This window comes from Ranitomeya variabilis, chromosome 7 (assembly GCF_051348905.1).
Source record: "Ranitomeya variabilis isolate aRanVar5 chromosome 7, aRanVar5.hap1, whole genome shotgun sequence".
NCBI classification, from domain to species: domain Eukaryota; kingdom Metazoa; phylum Chordata; class Amphibia; order Anura; family Dendrobatidae; genus Ranitomeya; species Ranitomeya variabilis.
In genome coordinates, this window is record NC_135238.1 from 12,222,940 (window position 1) to 12,240,917 (window position 17,978).

Sequence of the window (17,978 nt, forward strand, 5' to 3'; positions counted from 1 at the left end):
CGTATGTAATGTTTATTCTCTTCTTTCCAAGAGTATTGTATGGTTGGTGTTGGTCTTCAGACGGGAGGGGTTATTTTCTTGTTAAATCAAAACACGAATGTACTTTGTTATATGAGTGGATACCATTTATTATGCTCAATAAAAATGTATCTGATTAAAAAAAAAAATAATGGTCTATGTTATAACATCAAATCGCTAACCTGTTCCCGCTAGCCAGGGGTCTTACATTGCAGGACAAACAATGACACAACCCAACTCTAAATTCTTCCATAGCAATGATGATCTTATCTTTTCCTTCATTCATCTTGGTACCAAATGGGACTTGGCAGGTGTCCTAACTAACTACATTATTATGGGAGAATCAAAGCATAGGAGGGTTACACTAGGCCTAGTTGTTTGAAAGTATGATGAAAAAAAGGTCCATGCTGTCAGATTCTACGTCCCCTTCTCCATGCGAGTGGCGGTGGTGTATCGTCCTCCCGGCCCCTCTCGCCAGTTCCTGGATCATTTTGCCACCTGGCTTCCACACTTTCTCTCTTATGACACCCCCACCCTCATCATGGGTGATTTCAATATCCCAATTGCTTCTCCTCTCTCCCCATCTGCTTCTCACCTTTTATCTCTAACCTCCTCTTTCGGCCTCTCGCAGCATACTAACTCTCCAACACATGATGATGGAAACTCCCTTGATTTGGTCTTCTCCCGGCTTTGCTCACTGGATGATTTCACAAACTCCCCTCTCCCGCTCTCTGACCACAACCTTCTTTCATTCTCTATCAAGAACTGCCATCCCGCTCAGGTCATCCCCACTTTCCACACTTATAGAAACATACAGGCCATTAACACCCAGAAACTTATGAAGAACTTGCAGTCTTCATTGGCCCCAATCTCCTCCATCTCTTGTCCTGATTCTGCTCTGAAGCATTACAATGAAACCCTGCAAAGTGCCCTGGAAGAAGCTGCACCTCCTATACATAGAACAACTCGGCACAGACGGCGACAACCGTGGCACACGCTGCAAACACGTTTCCTGCAGCGGTGCTCCAGGTGCGCCGAACGTCTGTGGAGAAAATCTAATCTGCCCGAAGATTTCATCCATTATAAGTTCATGTTAAAAACATACAACTCTGCCCTTCACCTCTCCAAACAAACCTATTTCAACACCCTCATCACCTCGCTGTCCAATAACCCTAAACGTCTCTTTGACACTTTCCAGTCCCTACTCAACCCAAGAGAGCAGGCCCCAACCACAGATCTCCACGCTGACGATCTGGCCAATTACTTCAAAGAAAAAATTGACCACATTCGACAGGAAATCATTTCCCAATCTCTTCATACCAAGCACTGTCCTCCCTCCCCCACTGCATCTAGTTCACTCTCTGACTTTGAACCAGTTACAGAAGAAGAAGTAAGCAGGCTCCTTGCATCTTCTCGCCCGACCACTTGCACCAGCGACCCCATTCCGTCGCATCTCCTCCAGTCCCTTTCCCCGGCTGTCACCTCTCACCTAACAAAAATATTCAACCTTTCCCTCACTTCCGGTATTTTTCCCTCCTCATTTAAGCATGCCATCATACATCCACTACTTAAAAAGCCCTCCCTCGATCAAAATTGTGCCGCTAATTATAGACCTGTCTCTAATCTTCCCTTCATCTCTAAACTCCTGGAACGCCTGGTCCACTCCCGTCTTACCCGCTATCTCTCAGATAATTCTCTTCTCGACCCTCTTCAATCTGGTTTCCGCTCTTTACACTCTACTGAAACTGCCCTCACTAAAGTCTCTAATGACCTACTAACAGCTAAATCTAATGGTCACTATTCCATGCTAATTCTCTTGGATCTCTCCGCAGCATTCGACACTGTGGATCATCAGCTCCTCCTCACTATGCTCCGCTCCATCGGCCTCAAGGACACCGTTCTCTCTTGGTTCTCCTCCTATCTCTCTGGCCGATCCTTCACTGTTTGTTTTGCTGGTTCCTCCTCCTCTCACCTTCCCCTTACTGTTGGGGTTCCTCAAGGATCAGTCCTAGGCCCCCTCCTCTTCTCTTTGTATACTGCCCCTATTGGACAAACAATCAGTAGATTTGGTTTCCAGTACCATCTCTATGCTGACGACACCCAATTATATACCTCTTCTCCTGTTATCACGCCGACCTTTTTAGAAAACACCAGTGATTGTCTTACCGCTGTCTCTAACATCATGTCCTCCCTCTATCTGAAACTGAACCTGTCAAAAACTGAACTCTTCGTGTTCTCTCCCTCTACAAACCTACCTTTGCCCGACATTGCCATCTCTGTGTGCGGTTCCACCATTACTCCAAAGCAACATGCCCGCTGCCTTGGAGTCATCCTTGATTCCGAGCTTTCATTCACCCCCCACATCCGATCACTGGCTCGCTCTTCTTATCTGCATCTCAAAAACATTTCCAGAATTCGCCCTTTTCTTACTTTCGACTCTGCAAAAACTCTTACTGTCTCACTTATTCATTCTCGTCTGGACTATTGTAACTCTCTACTAATTGGCCTACCTTTTACCAGACTCTCCCCGCTCCAATCTGTCCTGAATGCTGCTGCCAGTATCATATTCCTCGCCAACCGTTACACCGATGCCTCTACCTTGTGCCAGTCATTACACTGGCTACCCATCCAATCCAGAATCCAGTACAAAACTACTACCCTCATCCACAAAGCACTCCATGGCTCAGCACCACCCTACATCTCCTCTCTGGTCTCAGTCTACCAACCTACCCGTGCCCTCCGCTCTGCTAATGACCTCAGGTTAGCATCCTCAATAATCAGAACCTCCCACTCCCGTCTCCAAGACTTTACACGTGCGGCGCCGATTCTTTGGAATGCACTACCTAGGTTAATACAATTAATCCCCAATCCCCACAGTTTTAAGCGTGCACTAAAAACTCATTTGTTCAGATTGGCCTACCGCCTCAACGCATTAACCTAATTATCCCTGTGTGGCCTATTAATAAAAAACAACAACATAATCACGTTCCTCCATCATGTTCTCATACACTTTATGCAGTTAATAGCCTCTGTGTCTGTACTGTTACATACTTAGGCAGTTAACTGGTTCATGCAGCTTTACATGAACACCCGAGCCTTACACTATGGCTGGTCCAAATAACTAAAGCAATTGTTACCATCCACCTCTTGTGTCTCCCCTTTTCCTCATAGATTGTAAGCTTGCGAGCAGCAGGGCCCTCATTCCTCCTGGTATCTGTTTTGAACTGTGATTTCTGTTATGCTGTAATGTCTGTTGTCTGTATAAGTCCCCTCTATAGTTTGTAAAGCGCTGCGGAACATGTTGGCGCTATATAAATAAAATTATTATTATTATTATTATTATTATTATTATTAAAAAAAAACCCAAAAAACTAATTATTACGGTATTTAACAGTCTTCGGCTCAATCTCGACCCATGGCACTTGATGGAGGAACAATCTGTAGGAAAAATCGATCTTCTGTAAGCTTAGATAGGTCCACCAGGGTCTTCTCCACCATTATCTTGATGGTATAAAGCCATCAGGTTGCTGGTGTTCCTCTTCGCCTTGTTCCTTCTATTCTTCTGACTATGATGTCCATCTCCAGTGATCGCTCTCTTCGTATGATGTGTTCAGAGTAGGCAAGTCGTAGCTTGGTGATCCTTGCATCCATTGTCATGTCTGGTTTGATTTGTTCTTCTTGCCATCCATGGCATCCTTCTCCAGCACATTTCTAAGGCGTTGATTCTTCTTCTGTCTTGTTTCTTTATCGTCCAGGTATCGCATCCATATGTCACTACAGAAAAGACCAAACTGTGTAGGAGCCGTGTCTTCGTAGCCAGTGAAATGCTCCTCAATTTGAAGGCCTTGTCCGGTGACATCATTGTTGATTTGCCCATAGATATTATTGACTTCTTTGGTCGTTTTTGCATCTTGAGTTATCATTGATCCGACTAGGTTGAAGTCCTTTACAACTTCCGGTCGTCGCCGTCCATCTCAGATGTATCCCAGTTGGACCTGGCCGTAGTCAATGATTGTCTCCTGATAAAAATATCCGTTAATGTTAGATGAATGCAGAAGCATTGAATGTGTAAATATTGCTTAACATTATTGGTCGAAGTAAGAATCGGTCATTTGTCTAGTTATTTGTTTGGGACAAATCCTTCCCTTACACCAGTGTTCCCCAACTTCAGTCATCAAGAGCCACCAACAGGTCATGTTTTCAGGATTTCTTAGAATGGCCCAGGTGATAGATTTATTGATGGATAGATGGATGGATCTATTTTGACTCCTTTAAACAAAACAATGTTCTCATAGAAAAGGAACCTTGAGCTCAGGGGTCATTAACATTAGTCAGACGCGAGCACATTAATAGGTATTTAATCACAATCCAATGGCCACACATGGAAGGCGACGTTCTACGAGGGGCAGGATAATTGTTGCAGTCATCCTGGTGTCCATGCTAATTGGCGCAAATTACAGCACTGAGAAAAAGTCTATGAAGAAATCCGTGGGACGTGGATCCTTCATGTCATTGGCGCCAGTGTCTTTCCTGTCTTACGTGAACTTTCCTGTACTCCATCCACTGCTTGTAGACCATACCGTGCAAGACCAGCAGGGCGGCGCCGACAACCCCCAAAGGAGAGCAGGCGATCGGTGTGTCGTACATGGCGGCTGGAAAAAAAAAAAAAGACAAACTATTGACGGCACCGTTACCCAAAGCAACCAATCAGAATGCTGGAACCCAGAAACTAACAGTTGGTATCCGCTGATTATGGAGCCCTTTATACGAGCGCCCTCAGGACGGCACTGTATATTGGGTTCTCACTGTCAGATACTTTTGAATGGACACATTTTGGTTGGCACTGTCAGTGGGGCTCTTGGGGCAGTTTAATGAGCACTTTCTGCACGGCAGCATTGATGGGGCACTCTGGCGCTGAAAAGGTGTAAACCCCGGAGGAGCCTTGTAACACCAGAGAAAGCAGAAGCAGGAACCTGCGGCGGCGAGCGACTGCTTCACTATTCACATGCGGTGCTGGTTATGGAGGACAAAGCTGCTCTAATCATAGAAGACAACAGATAATTAGATTCTTGTTTCATTAACCACTTGTGATCTTACGAATGTGCAAGAAGAGTCCAGGGGGCAGACGTTGTGTCATGTTTAGCACCCCATCATCAGCACAGGACCACCATGTGTATACATGGCAATGTCTCATCATGGAGGAGGGTTGCACAGGTTGTAATTGCAAAGGGATTCCTAAAAATGCAGCTACAAGAATAAAACTACTATAATACTGCTCCTATGTACAAGAATATAACTACTATAATACTGCTCCCTATGTACAAGAATATAACTACTATAATACTGCCCCTATGTACAAGAATATAACTACTATAATACTGCTCCTATGTACAAGAATATAACTACTATAATACTGCCCCTATGTACAAGAATATATCTACTATAATACTGCCTCCTATGTACAAGAATATAACTACTATAATACTGCCCCTATGTACAAGAATATAACTACTATAATACTGCCCCCTATGTACACGAATATAACTACTATAATACTGCCCCTATGTACAAGAATATAACTACTATAATACTGCTCCTATGTACAAGAATATAACTACTGTAATACTGCCCCTATGTACAAGAATATAACTACTATAATACTGCTCCTATATACAAGAATATAACTGCTATAATACTGCTCCTATATACAAGAATATAACTACTATAATACTGCTCCTATGTACAAGAATATAGCTACTATAATACTGCCCCTATGTACAAGAATATAACTACTATAATACTGCCCCCTATGTACAAGAATATAACTACTATAATACTGCCCCTATGTACAAGAATATAACTACTATAATACTGCTCCTATGTACAAGAATATAACTGCTATAATACTGCTCCTCTATACAAGAATATAACTACTATAATACTGCTCCTATGTACAAGAATATAGCTACTATAATACTGCCCCTATGTACAAGAATATAGCTACTATAATACTGCTCCTATGTACAAGAATATAACTACTATAATACTGCTCCTATGTACAAGAATATAACTACTATAATACTGCCCCCTATATACAAGAATATAACTACTATAATACTGCTCCCTATGTACAAGAATATAACTACTATAATACTGCTCCCTATGTACAAGAATATAGCTACTATAATACTGCCCCTATGTACAAGAATATAGCTACTATAATACTGCTCCTATGTACAAGAATATAACTACTATAATACTGCCCCTATGTACAAGAATATAACTACTATAATACTGCTCCTATGTACAAGAATATAACTACTATAATACTGCTCCTATGTACAAGAATATAACTACTATAATACTGCCCCTATGTACAAGAATATAACTACTATAATACTGCTCCTATGTACAAGAATATAACTACTATAATACTGCTCCTATGTACAAGAATATAACTACTATAATACTGCCCCTATGTACAAGAATATAACTACTATAATACTGCTCCTATGTACAAGAATATAACTACTATAATACTGCCCCTATGTACAAGAATATAACTACTATAATACTGCCTCTATGTACAAGAAGATAACTACTATAATACTGCTCCTATGTACAAGAATATAACTACTATAATACTGCTCCTATATACAAGAATATAACTACTATAATACTGCTCCTATGTACAAGAATATAACTACTATAATACTGCCCCTATGTACAAGAATATAACTACTATAATACTGCTCCTATGTACAAGAATATAACTACTATAATACTGCTCCTATGTACAAGAATATAACTACTATAATACTGCCCCTATGTACAAGAATATAACTACTATAATACTGCTCCTATGTACAAGAATATAACTACTATAATACTGCTCCTATGTACAAGAATATAACTACTATAATACTGCTCCTATGTACAAGAATATAACTACTATAATACTGCTCTTATGTACAGGAATATAACTACTATAATACTGCTCCTATGTACAAGAATATAACTACTATAATACTGCTCCTATGTACAAGAATATAACTACTATAATACTGCTCTTATGTACAGGAATATAACTACTATAATACTGCTCCTATGTACAAGAATATAACTACTATAATACTGCTCTTATGTACAGGAATATAACTACTATAATACTGCTCCTATGTACAAGAATATAACTACTATAATACTGCTCCTATGTACAAGAATATAACTACTATAATACTGCTCCTATATACAAGAATATAACTACTATAATACTGCCCCCTATGTACAAGAATATAACTACTATAATACTGCCCCTATGTACAAGAATATAACTACTATAATACTGCCCCTATGTACAAGAATATAACTACTATAATACTGCCCCTATGTACAAGAATATAATTACTATAAAACTGCTCCCTATGTACAAGAATATAAATACTATAATACTGCTCCTATGTACAAGAATATAACTACTATAATACTGCCCCCTATATACAAGAATATAACTACTATAATACTGCTCCCTATGTACAAGAATATAACTACTATAATACTGCTCCCTATGTACAAGAATATAGCTACTATAATACTGCCCCTATGTACAAGAATATAACTACTATAATACTGCCCCTATGTACAAGAATATAACTACTATAATACTGCCCCCTATGTACAAGAATATAACTACTATAATACTGCCCACTATGTACAAGAATATAACTACTATAATACTGCTCCTATGTAGAAGAATATAACTACTATAATACTGCTCCTATGTACAAGAATATAACTACTATAATACTGCTCCTATGTACAAGAATATAACTACTATAATACTGCCCCTATGTACAAGAATATAACTACTATAATACTGCTCTTATGTACAGGAATATAACTACTATAATACTGCTCCTATGTACAAGAATATAACTACTATAATACTGCTCTTATGTACAGGAATATAACTACTATAATACTGCTCCTATGTACAAGAATATAACTACTATAATACTGTTCCTATATACAAGAATATAACTACTATAATACTGCTCTTATGTACAGGAATATAACTACTATAATACTGCTCCTATGTACAAGAATATAACTACTATAACACTGCTCTTATGTACAGGAATATAACTACTATAATACTGCTCCTATGTACAAGAATATAACTACTATAATACTGCCCCTATGTACAAGAATATAACTACTATAATACTGCTCCTATATACAAGAATATAACTACTATAATACTGCTCTTATGTACAGGAATATAACTACTATAATACTGCTCCTATGTACAAGAATATAACTACTATAATACTGCCCCTATGTACAAGAATATAACTACTATAATACTGCCCCTATGTACAAGAATATAACTACTACAATACTGCTCCTGTGTACAAGAATATAACTACTATAATACTGCCCCTATGTACAAGAATATAACTACTACAATACTGCCCCTATGTACAAGAATATAACTACTATAATACTGCCCCTATGTACAAGAATATAACTACTATAATACTGCTCCTATATACAAGAATATAACTACTACAATACTGCCCCTATGTACAAGAATATAACTACTACAATACTGCCCCTATGTACAAGAATATAACTACTACAATACTGCCCCTATGTACAAGAATATAACTACTATAATACTGCTCCTATATACAAGAATATAACTACTATAATACTGCTCCTATGTACAGGAATATAACTACTATAATACTGCTCCTATGTACAAGAATATAACTACTATAATACTGCTCCTATGTACAAGAATATAACTACTATAATACTGCCCCTATGTACAAGAATATAACTACTATAATACTGCTCTTATGTACAGGAATATAACTACTATAATACTGCTCCTATGTACAAGAATATAACTACTATAATACTGCTCTTATGTACAGGAATATAACTACTATAATACTGCTCCTATGTACAAGAATATAACTACTATAATACTGCTCCTATATACAAGAATATAACTACTATAATACTGCTCTTATGTACAGGAATATAACTACTATAATACTGCCCCCTATGTACAAGAATATAACTACTACAATACTGCTCCTGTGTACAAGAATATAACTACTATAATACTGCCCCTATGTACAAGAATATAACTACTACAATACTGCCCCTATGTACAAGAATATAACTACTACAATACTGCCCCTATGTACAAGAATATAACTACTATAATACTGCCCCTATGTACAAGAATATAACTACTATAATACTGCTCCTATATACAAGAATATAACTACTATAATACTGCTCTTATGTACAGGAATATAACTACTATAATACTGCTCCTATGTACAAGAATATAACTACTATAATACTGCTCCTATGTACAAGAATATAACTACTATAATACTGCCCCTATGTACAAGAATATAACTACTATAATACTGCTCTTATGTACAGGAATATAACTACTATAATACTGCTCCTATGTACAAGAATATAACTACTATAATACTGCTCTTATGTACAGGAATATAACTACTATAATACTGCTCCTATGTACAAGAATATAACTACTATAATACTGCTCCTATATACAAGAATATAACTACTATAATACTGCTCTTATGTACAGGAATATAACTACTATAATACTGCCCCCTATGTACAAGAATATAACTACTATAATACTGCTCCTATGTACAAGAATATAACTACTATAATACTGCTCCTATGTACAAGAATATAACTACTATAATACTGCTCTTATGTACAGGAATATAACTACTATAATACTGCCCCCTATGTACAAGAATATAACTACTATAATACTGCCCCCATGTACAAGAATATAACTAGTATAATACTGCCCCCTATGTACAAGAATGTAACTACTATAATACTGCTCCCTATGTACAGGAATATAACTACTATAATACTGCTCCCTATGTACAGGAATATAACTACTATAATACTGCCCCTATGTACAAGAATATAACTACTATAATACTGCCCCTATGTACAGGAATATAACTACTATAATACTGCCCCTATGTACAAGAATATAACTACTATAATACTGCTCCTATGTACAAGAATATAACTACTATAATACTGCCCATATATACAAGAATATAACTACTACAATACTGCTCCTGTGTACAAGAATGTAACTACTATAATACTGCTCCCTATGTACAGGAATATAACTACTATAATACTGCTCCCTATGTACAGGAATATAACTACTATAATACTGCCCCTATGTACAAGAATATAACTACTATAATACTGCCCCTATGTACAGGAATATAACTACTATAATACTGCTCCTATGTACAAGAATATAACTACTATAATACTGCCCCCTATGTACAAGAATATAACTACTATAATACTGCTCCTATGTACAAGAATATAACTACTATAATACTGCTCCTATGTACAAGAATATAACTACTATAATACTGCCCCTATGTACAAGAATATAACTACTATAACACTGCCCCCTATGTACAAGAATATAACTACTATAATACTGCTCCTATATACAAGAATATAACTACTATAATACTGCTCCTATGTACAAGAATATAACTACTATAATACTGCCCCTATGTACAAGAATATAACTACTATAATACTGCCCCTATGTACAGGAATATAACTACTATAATACTGCCCCTATGTACAAGAATATAACTACTATAATACTGCTCCTATGTACAAGAATATAACTACTATAATACTGCTCCTATGTACAAGAATATAACTACTATAATACTGCCACTATGTACAAGAATATAACTACTATAATACTGCCCCTATGTACAAGAATATAACTACTATAACACTGCCCCCTATGTACAAGAATATAACTACTATAATACTGCTCCTATGTACAAGAATATAACTACTATAATACTGCTCCTATATACAAGAATATAACTACTATAATACTGCTCCTATGTACAGGAATATAACTACTATAATACTGCCCCTATGTACAAGAATATAACTACTATAATACTGCTCCTATATACAAGAATATAACTACTATAATACTGCTCCTATGTACAGGAATATAACTACTATAATACTGCTCCCTATGTACAAGAATATAACTACTATAATACTGCCCCTATGTACAGGAATATAACTACTATAATACTGCCCCTATGTACAAGAATATAACTACTATAATACTGCTCCTATGTACAGGAATATAACTACTATAATACTGCCCCTATGTACAAGAATATAACTACTATAATACTGCCCCCTATGTACAAGAATATAACTACTATAATACTGCTCCTATGTACAAGAATATAACTACTACAATACTGCCCCCTATGTACAAGAATATAACTACTATAATACTGCTCCTATATACAAGAATATAACTACTATAATACTGCTCCTATATACAAGAATATAACTACTATAATACTGCTCCTATATACAAGAATATAACTACTATAATACTGCTCCTATGTACAAGAATATAACTACTATAATACTGCTCCTATGTACAAGAATATAACTACTATAATACAGCTCCTATATACAAGAATATAACTACTATAATACTGCTCCTATGTACAAGAATATAACTACTACAATACTGCCCCCTATGTACAAGAATATAACTACTATAATACTGCCTCCTATATACAAGAATATAACTACTATAATACTGCTCCTATATACAAGAATATAACTACTATAATACTGCTCCTATATACAAGAATATAACTACTATAATACTGCTCCTATGTACAAGAATATAACTACTATAATACTGCTCCTATGTACAAGAATATAACTACTATAATACAGCTCCTATATACAAGAATATAACTACTATAATACTGCTCCTATGTACAAGAATATAACTACTATAATACTGCCCCTATGTATAAGAATATAACTACTATAATACTGCTCCTATGTACAAGAATATAATTACTATAATACTGCCCCTATGTACAAGAATATAACTACTATAATACTGCCCCTATGTACAAGAATATAACTACTATAATACTGCCCCTATGTACAAGAATATAACTACTATAATACTGCCTCCTATGTACAAGAATATAACTACTATAATACTGCTCCTATATACAAGAATATAACTACTATAATACTGCCCCTATGTACAAGAATATAACTACTATAATACTGCTCCTATGTACAAGAATATAACTACTATAATACTGCTCCTATGTACAAGAATATAACTACTATAATACTGCTCCTATGTACAAGAATATAACTACTATAATACTGCTCCTATGTACAAGAATATAACTACTATAATACTGCTCCTATGTACAAGAATATAACTACTATAATACTGCTCTTATGTACAAGAATATAACTACTATAATACTGCTCCTATATACAAGAATATAACTACTATAATACTGCCCCTATGTACAGGAATATAACTACTATAATACTGCTCCTATGTACAAGAATATAACTACTATAATACTGCCCCTATGTACAAGAATATAACTACTATAATACTGCCCCTATGTACAGGAATATAACTACTATAATACTGCTCCTATGTACAAGAATATAACTACTATAATACTGCCCCCTATGTACAAGAATATAACTACTATAATACTGCTCCTATGTACAAGAATATAACTACTATAATACTGCTCCTATGTACAAGAATATAACTACTATAATACTGCTCCTATATACAAGAATATAACTACTATAATACTGCCCCTATGTACAAGAATATAACTACTATAATACTGCCCCTATGTACAAGAATATAACTACTATAATCCTGCCCCTATATACAAGAATATAACTACTATAATACTGCCCCTATGTATAAGAATATAACTACTATAATACTGCCCCTATGTACAAGAATATAACTACTATAATACTGCCCCTATGTACAAGAATATAACTACTATAATACTGCTCCTATGTACAAGAATATAACTACTATAATACTGCTCCTATGTATAAGAATATAACTACTATAATACTGCTCCTATGTATAAGAATATAACTACTATAATACTGCTCCTATGTACAAGAATATAACTACTATAATACTGCTCCCCGTGTACAAGGATGGAACCATTTTCATCATTTGATAAATGAACTGGAAATCTATTTTAGTTGGTCAGAAGATGAGTCTGCTCTCGCGCTATGTGCAGTGGGTGGCGGGTATAATACGGAGGCGGTGTATATCGGGACTATGTGTTGCCATGTCTCCCATTTACCTCGCACGGTGAGGTGGGTGCCGTTTCCTCTACATTCTTTCTGCACTCCGCCGCTCAGGATGGTGACGCAGCAGAAGTACCGCCCGGAGTCGCGTTGTCTCAGGTCTCTCAGGTTGATTCCTGCGTCCATTGAAATCTTGAAGGCCTCGGCGTCCAGACTGGCTCTCGTTGCGTCGGTGGAGCCATCGCTGGGGTAGATCGTGGTCTCCGCATCGTTCTCGTCTTTCCTCACCCAGGTCAGCGACGGCTTCTGCAGGCGGAGACGCATCGAGAAGTGACAGCTCAGCTTCACCGACGACCCGCGATCTACAGTCACAGGGCCGGACTGCCGGACCGCCTGCGGGGGACAACCTGGGGGGCACAGAGGAGAACGCTGCAAGACCGGGGTCCAGGACAGCAGGGGGCGTACAGGGTGGGAGTACCCACCGGCCTACAGTAATGGCTGATAACAGGCAGTAATAGCTGTCAGGGGCAGCGCAGGCCGCAGCCGTTACCTTGGCACAGGCCGATGATCAGGACGAGGAGCCGTGCAGTCATCGTCCTCTTCTTGGAGGAATTCACCAGGAGGAGATGGGAACCGAAACGGTCACCTTCCTCTATCTCCTCCGCTTCCTCCTGGGTCCTAACAACAATCTGATGAGATCTCAGACCTCGGGGATCTGGTGGATCCCGTGTGACTCCCTGATCCCATCCGAGAATGGATCGCCCAGTCCGGATCTTCAGGTGAAGCTAATGCCGGAATCCAGGGACCTCCGACACCAACGCTGCGCGGTCACAGCTGCCGCCCCGAACTCACTAATGGGACACAAGTCACACTTAAAGGGATTGTCACCAATATTAATTTGGAGGGATCAGACCCCCCCACTGATCAGCTGCTGGATGTACAGAGTTAGTGCAGCTCCACACACCACGTAATGGCTGGTTTCGGTACTGCAGCTCAGTTACTATTCACTTCAATAGAAGCCGAGCTGCAGTACCGAGCATGGCCACTACACATAGAACGGCGCTGTGCAGAGGCATGAGTGATCACATGACCACAGGTGTGATCTATGAGAATATACCGCCACGTTGTGCAAAAAGGAAAACTGCATCACTAAACGGGGTTAACAACCCCAAACTAATGGCCCACTCCCCTACCACCACAGAACCCACCATACTCCTGCACAGCAGCAGCTCCTGGGCTTTATATCTCTCCAGGCGGAGCCGCTGCCCCTGGGATCGGCCAATCAGAGGCGGCGATCCTGATTAACGAGGTGATCAGGATGTTATATCAGGGTCAGTGCTGGGGGAGGGGGAAAGGAAAAATGGGCAAAAGAGGAAGGCGGAGGACGGTGAGTGTACGGCGGGGCGCTCCCACCATGGTGGTTACTTTATTTCTTGCACTATTTGCCCCCGCTCAGTGTGTTACCTTTTTTTTCTATGTCTGTGAATGTGGCGCCTGTGCTGCAGAGCGAGCTGTCAATCATCCCACTGTGGGGGGCGACACTGGGGCGGTGGGGTTAATGGTGGTCCTAGAGTCCCCCTTTATATTCCCCCAATTATTGATACAGCAACAAAGGAAAAGGGCGCCGGCGGCCATTGTGGAGGACTTGTCCGTCGCGGCCGGTGAAGATCTCCCTCCGGAAGAAGTGACTCACCCCCCGGAGGAGCAAGATGGCGGCGATCCACCCACTGAGACGCCTGCAGCCTGTGAGGACGCGCGGACGTCCCCCGCTCACAGGTACGAGGTAAATGACGATCCCCGCGTAGCACCTGAAGTGTTGTCATAGGGGCCTCAACTCGAAGGAATCCTTAAATGGGCTGGTAATCCGAAATGTGGGAAACTGCAACTTTGTACTCGCAGCTGAGGTTTTGTTACACTGGATACAATTGTATCAGTTCAGGCTGAATGTTTCCCTGCACTGATACAAAGTAACAAACTATCCAACGTCTGTGCAACTTTACGTTCCTGATGAGCCCACGCCCCGTCCTCCCCCAGAACATCGAATTATGCTCCAGTATTAATGGGAACGCCCAGCGGGCGACCTAGATCACTGCAGTGACAAGTAAAGGACTACAACCCCCAGCAGGAACCTTCACTCAACTCCCAAAACGGCTTCAATACCTCCTGTGACCAGAAGATGGTGCTATAGTAATCATTATACTGTATGTGCATAGTGAGTGCAGCTCTGGGGTATAATACAGGATGTAACTCCGGATCAGTAATGTAATGTATGTACACAGTGACTGCACCAGCAGAATAGTGAGTGCAGCTCTGGGGTATAATACAGGATGTAACTCCGGATCAGTAATGTAATGTATGTACACAGTGACTGCACCAGCAGAATAGTGAGTGCAGCTCTGGGCTATAATACAGGATGTAACTCAGGATCAGTAATGTAATGTATGTACACAGTGACTGCACCAGCAGAATAGTGAGTGCAGCTCTGGGGTATAATACAGGATGTAACTCCGGATCAGTAATGTAATGTATGTACACAGTGACTGCACCAGCAGAATAGTGAGTGCAGCTCTGGGGTATAATACAGGATGTAACTCAGGATCAGTAATGTAATGTATGTACACAGTGACTGCACCAGCAGAATAGTGAGTGCAGCTCTGGGGTATAATACAGGAGGTAACTCAGGATCAGTAATGTATGTACACAGTGACTGCACCAGCAGAATAGTGAGTGCAGCTCTGGGGTATAATACAGGAGGTAACTCAGGATCAGTAATGTAATGTATGTACACAGTGACTGCACCAGCAGAATAGTGAGTGCAGCTCTGGGGTATAATACAGGATGTAACTCCGGATCAGTAATGTAATGTATGTACACAGTGACTGCACCAGCAGAATAGTGAGTGCAGCTCTGGGCTATAATACAGGATGTACCCCAGGATCAGTAATGTAATGTATGTACACAGTGACTGCACCAGCAGAATAGTGAGTGCAGCTCTGGGGTATAATACAGGAGGTAACTCAGGATCAGTAATGTAATGTATGTACACAGTGACTGCACCAGCAGAATAGTGAGTGCAGCTCTGGAGTATAATACAGGATGTAACTCAGGATCAGTAATGTATGTACTCAGTGACTGCACCAGCAGAATAGTGAGTGCAGCTCTGGGGTATAATACAGGAGGTAACTCAGGATCAGTAATGTAATGTATGTACACAGTGACTGCACCAGCAGAATAGTGAGTGCAGCTCTGGAGTATAATACAGGATGTAACTCAGGATCAGTAATGTATGTACTCAGTGACTGCACCAGCAGAATAGTGAGTGCAGCTCTGGGGTATAATACAGGATGTAACTCAGGATCAGTAATGTAATGTATGTACACAGTGACTGCACCAGCAGAATAGTGAGTGCAGCTCTGGGGTATAATACAGGATGTAACTCCGGATCAGTAATGTAATGTATGTACACAGTGACTGCACCAGCAGAATAGTGAGTGCAGCTCTGGGCTATAATACAGGATGTAACTCAGGATCAGTAATGTAATGTATGTACACAGTGACTGCACCAGCAGAATAGTGAGTGCAGCTCTGGGGTATAATACAGGATGTAACTCAGGATCAGTAATGTAATGTATGTACACAGTGACTGCACCAGCAGAATAGTGAGTGCAGCTCTGGGGTATAATACAGGAGGTAACTCAGGATCAGTAATGTAATGTATGTACACAGTGACTGCACCAGCAGAATAGTGAGTGCAGCTCTGGGGTATAATACAGGAGGTAACTCAGGATCAGTAATGTAATGTATGTACACAGTGACTGCACCAGCAGAATAGTGAGTGCAGCTCTGGGGTATAATACAGGAGGTAACTCAGGATCAGTAATGTAATGTATGTACACAGTGACTGCACCAGCAGAATAGTGAGTGCAGCTCTGGAGTATAATACAGGATGTAACTCAGGATCAGTAATGTATGTACTCAGTGACTGCACCAGCAGAATAGTGAGTGCAGCTCTGGGGTATAATACAGGATGTAACTCAGGATCAGTAATGTATGTACACAGTGACTGCACCAGCAGAATAGTGAGTGCAGCTCTGGGGTATAATACAGGATGTAACTCAGGACCAGTAATGTATGTACACAGTGACTGCACCAGCAGAATTGTAAGTGCAGCTCTGGGGTATAATACAGGATGTAACTCAGGATCAGTAATGTAATGTATGTACATAGTGAGTGCACCAGCAGAATAGTGAGTGCAGCTCTGGGGTATAATACAGGATGTAACTCAGGATCAGTAATGTAATGTATGTACACAGTGACTGCACCAGCAGAATAGTGAGTGCAGCTCTGAGGTATAATACAGGATGTAACTCAGGACCAGTAATGTATGTACACAGTGACTGCACCAGCAGAATAGTGAGTGCAGCTCTGGGGTATAATACAGGATGTAACTCAGGACCAGTAATGTATGTACACAGTGACTGCACCAGCAGAATAGTGAGTGCAGCTCTGCAGTATAATACAGGATGTAACTCAGGATCAGTAATGTAATGTATGTACACAGTGACTGCACCAGCAGAATAGTGAGTGCAGCTCTGCAGTATAATACAGGATGTAACTCAGGATCAGTGATGTAATGTATGTACACAGTGACTGCACCAGCAGAATAGTGAGTGCAGCTCTGGGGTATAATACAGGATGTAACTCAGGAGGATCAGTAATGTAATATATGTACACAG

General features: G+C 39.6%; 2 protein-coding genes across 2 annotated transcripts in view; one reads left to right on the forward strand and one right to left on the reverse strand.

Moving 5' to 3' along the window:
- Positions 1 to 4,289: 4,289 nt before the first annotated feature.
- On the reverse strand, positions 4,290 to 14,452 carry NCR3 (natural cytotoxicity triggering receptor 3). Its single transcript, XM_077274087.1, has 3 exons — positions 13,793 to 14,452; positions 13,299 to 13,649; positions 4,290 to 4,670 (listed from the first exon to the last, which is right to left on the reverse strand). Exons 1-3 carry the CDS (start codon positions 13,833 to 13,835, stop codon positions 4,528 to 4,530), a joined length of 537 nt encoding a protein of 178 aa, XP_077130202.1. The 5' UTR covers positions 13,836 to 14,452; the 3' UTR covers positions 4,290 to 4,527.
- Positions 14,453 to 14,641: 189 nt separating this feature from the next.
- The window catches only part of LOC143785336 (NFATC2-interacting protein-like), a 37,038-nt gene continuing 33,701 nt past the window's right edge, over positions 14,642 to 17,978 (forward strand). The window contains exon 1 of the mRNA XM_077274088.1: positions 14,642 to 15,025. Within this exon, the coding sequence (XP_077130203.1) occupies positions 14,657 to 15,025 (369 nt within the window). The 5' untranslated portion in view covers positions 14,642 to 14,656. The remainder of the gene's footprint in view (positions 15,026 to 17,978) is intronic.

What these genes read in the sequence shown, in the direction of transcription:
- NCR3 (XM_077274087.1), bottom strand. Translation starts at nt 13,835, where the DNA reads ATGACTGCACGGCTCCTCGTCCTGATCATCGGCCTGTGCCAAG. An exon ending in GATCATCGGCCTGTGCCAAG is followed by an intron (nt 13,650 to 13,792) that starts GTAACGGCTGCG and finishes TGTGCCCCCCAG; the next exon opens with GTTGTCCCCCGCAGGCGGTC. An exon ending in CACCCACCTCACCGTGCGAG is followed by an intron (nt 4,671 to 13,298) that starts GTAAATGGGAGA and finishes TTTTTTTTCCAG; the next exon opens with CCGCCATGTACGACACACCG.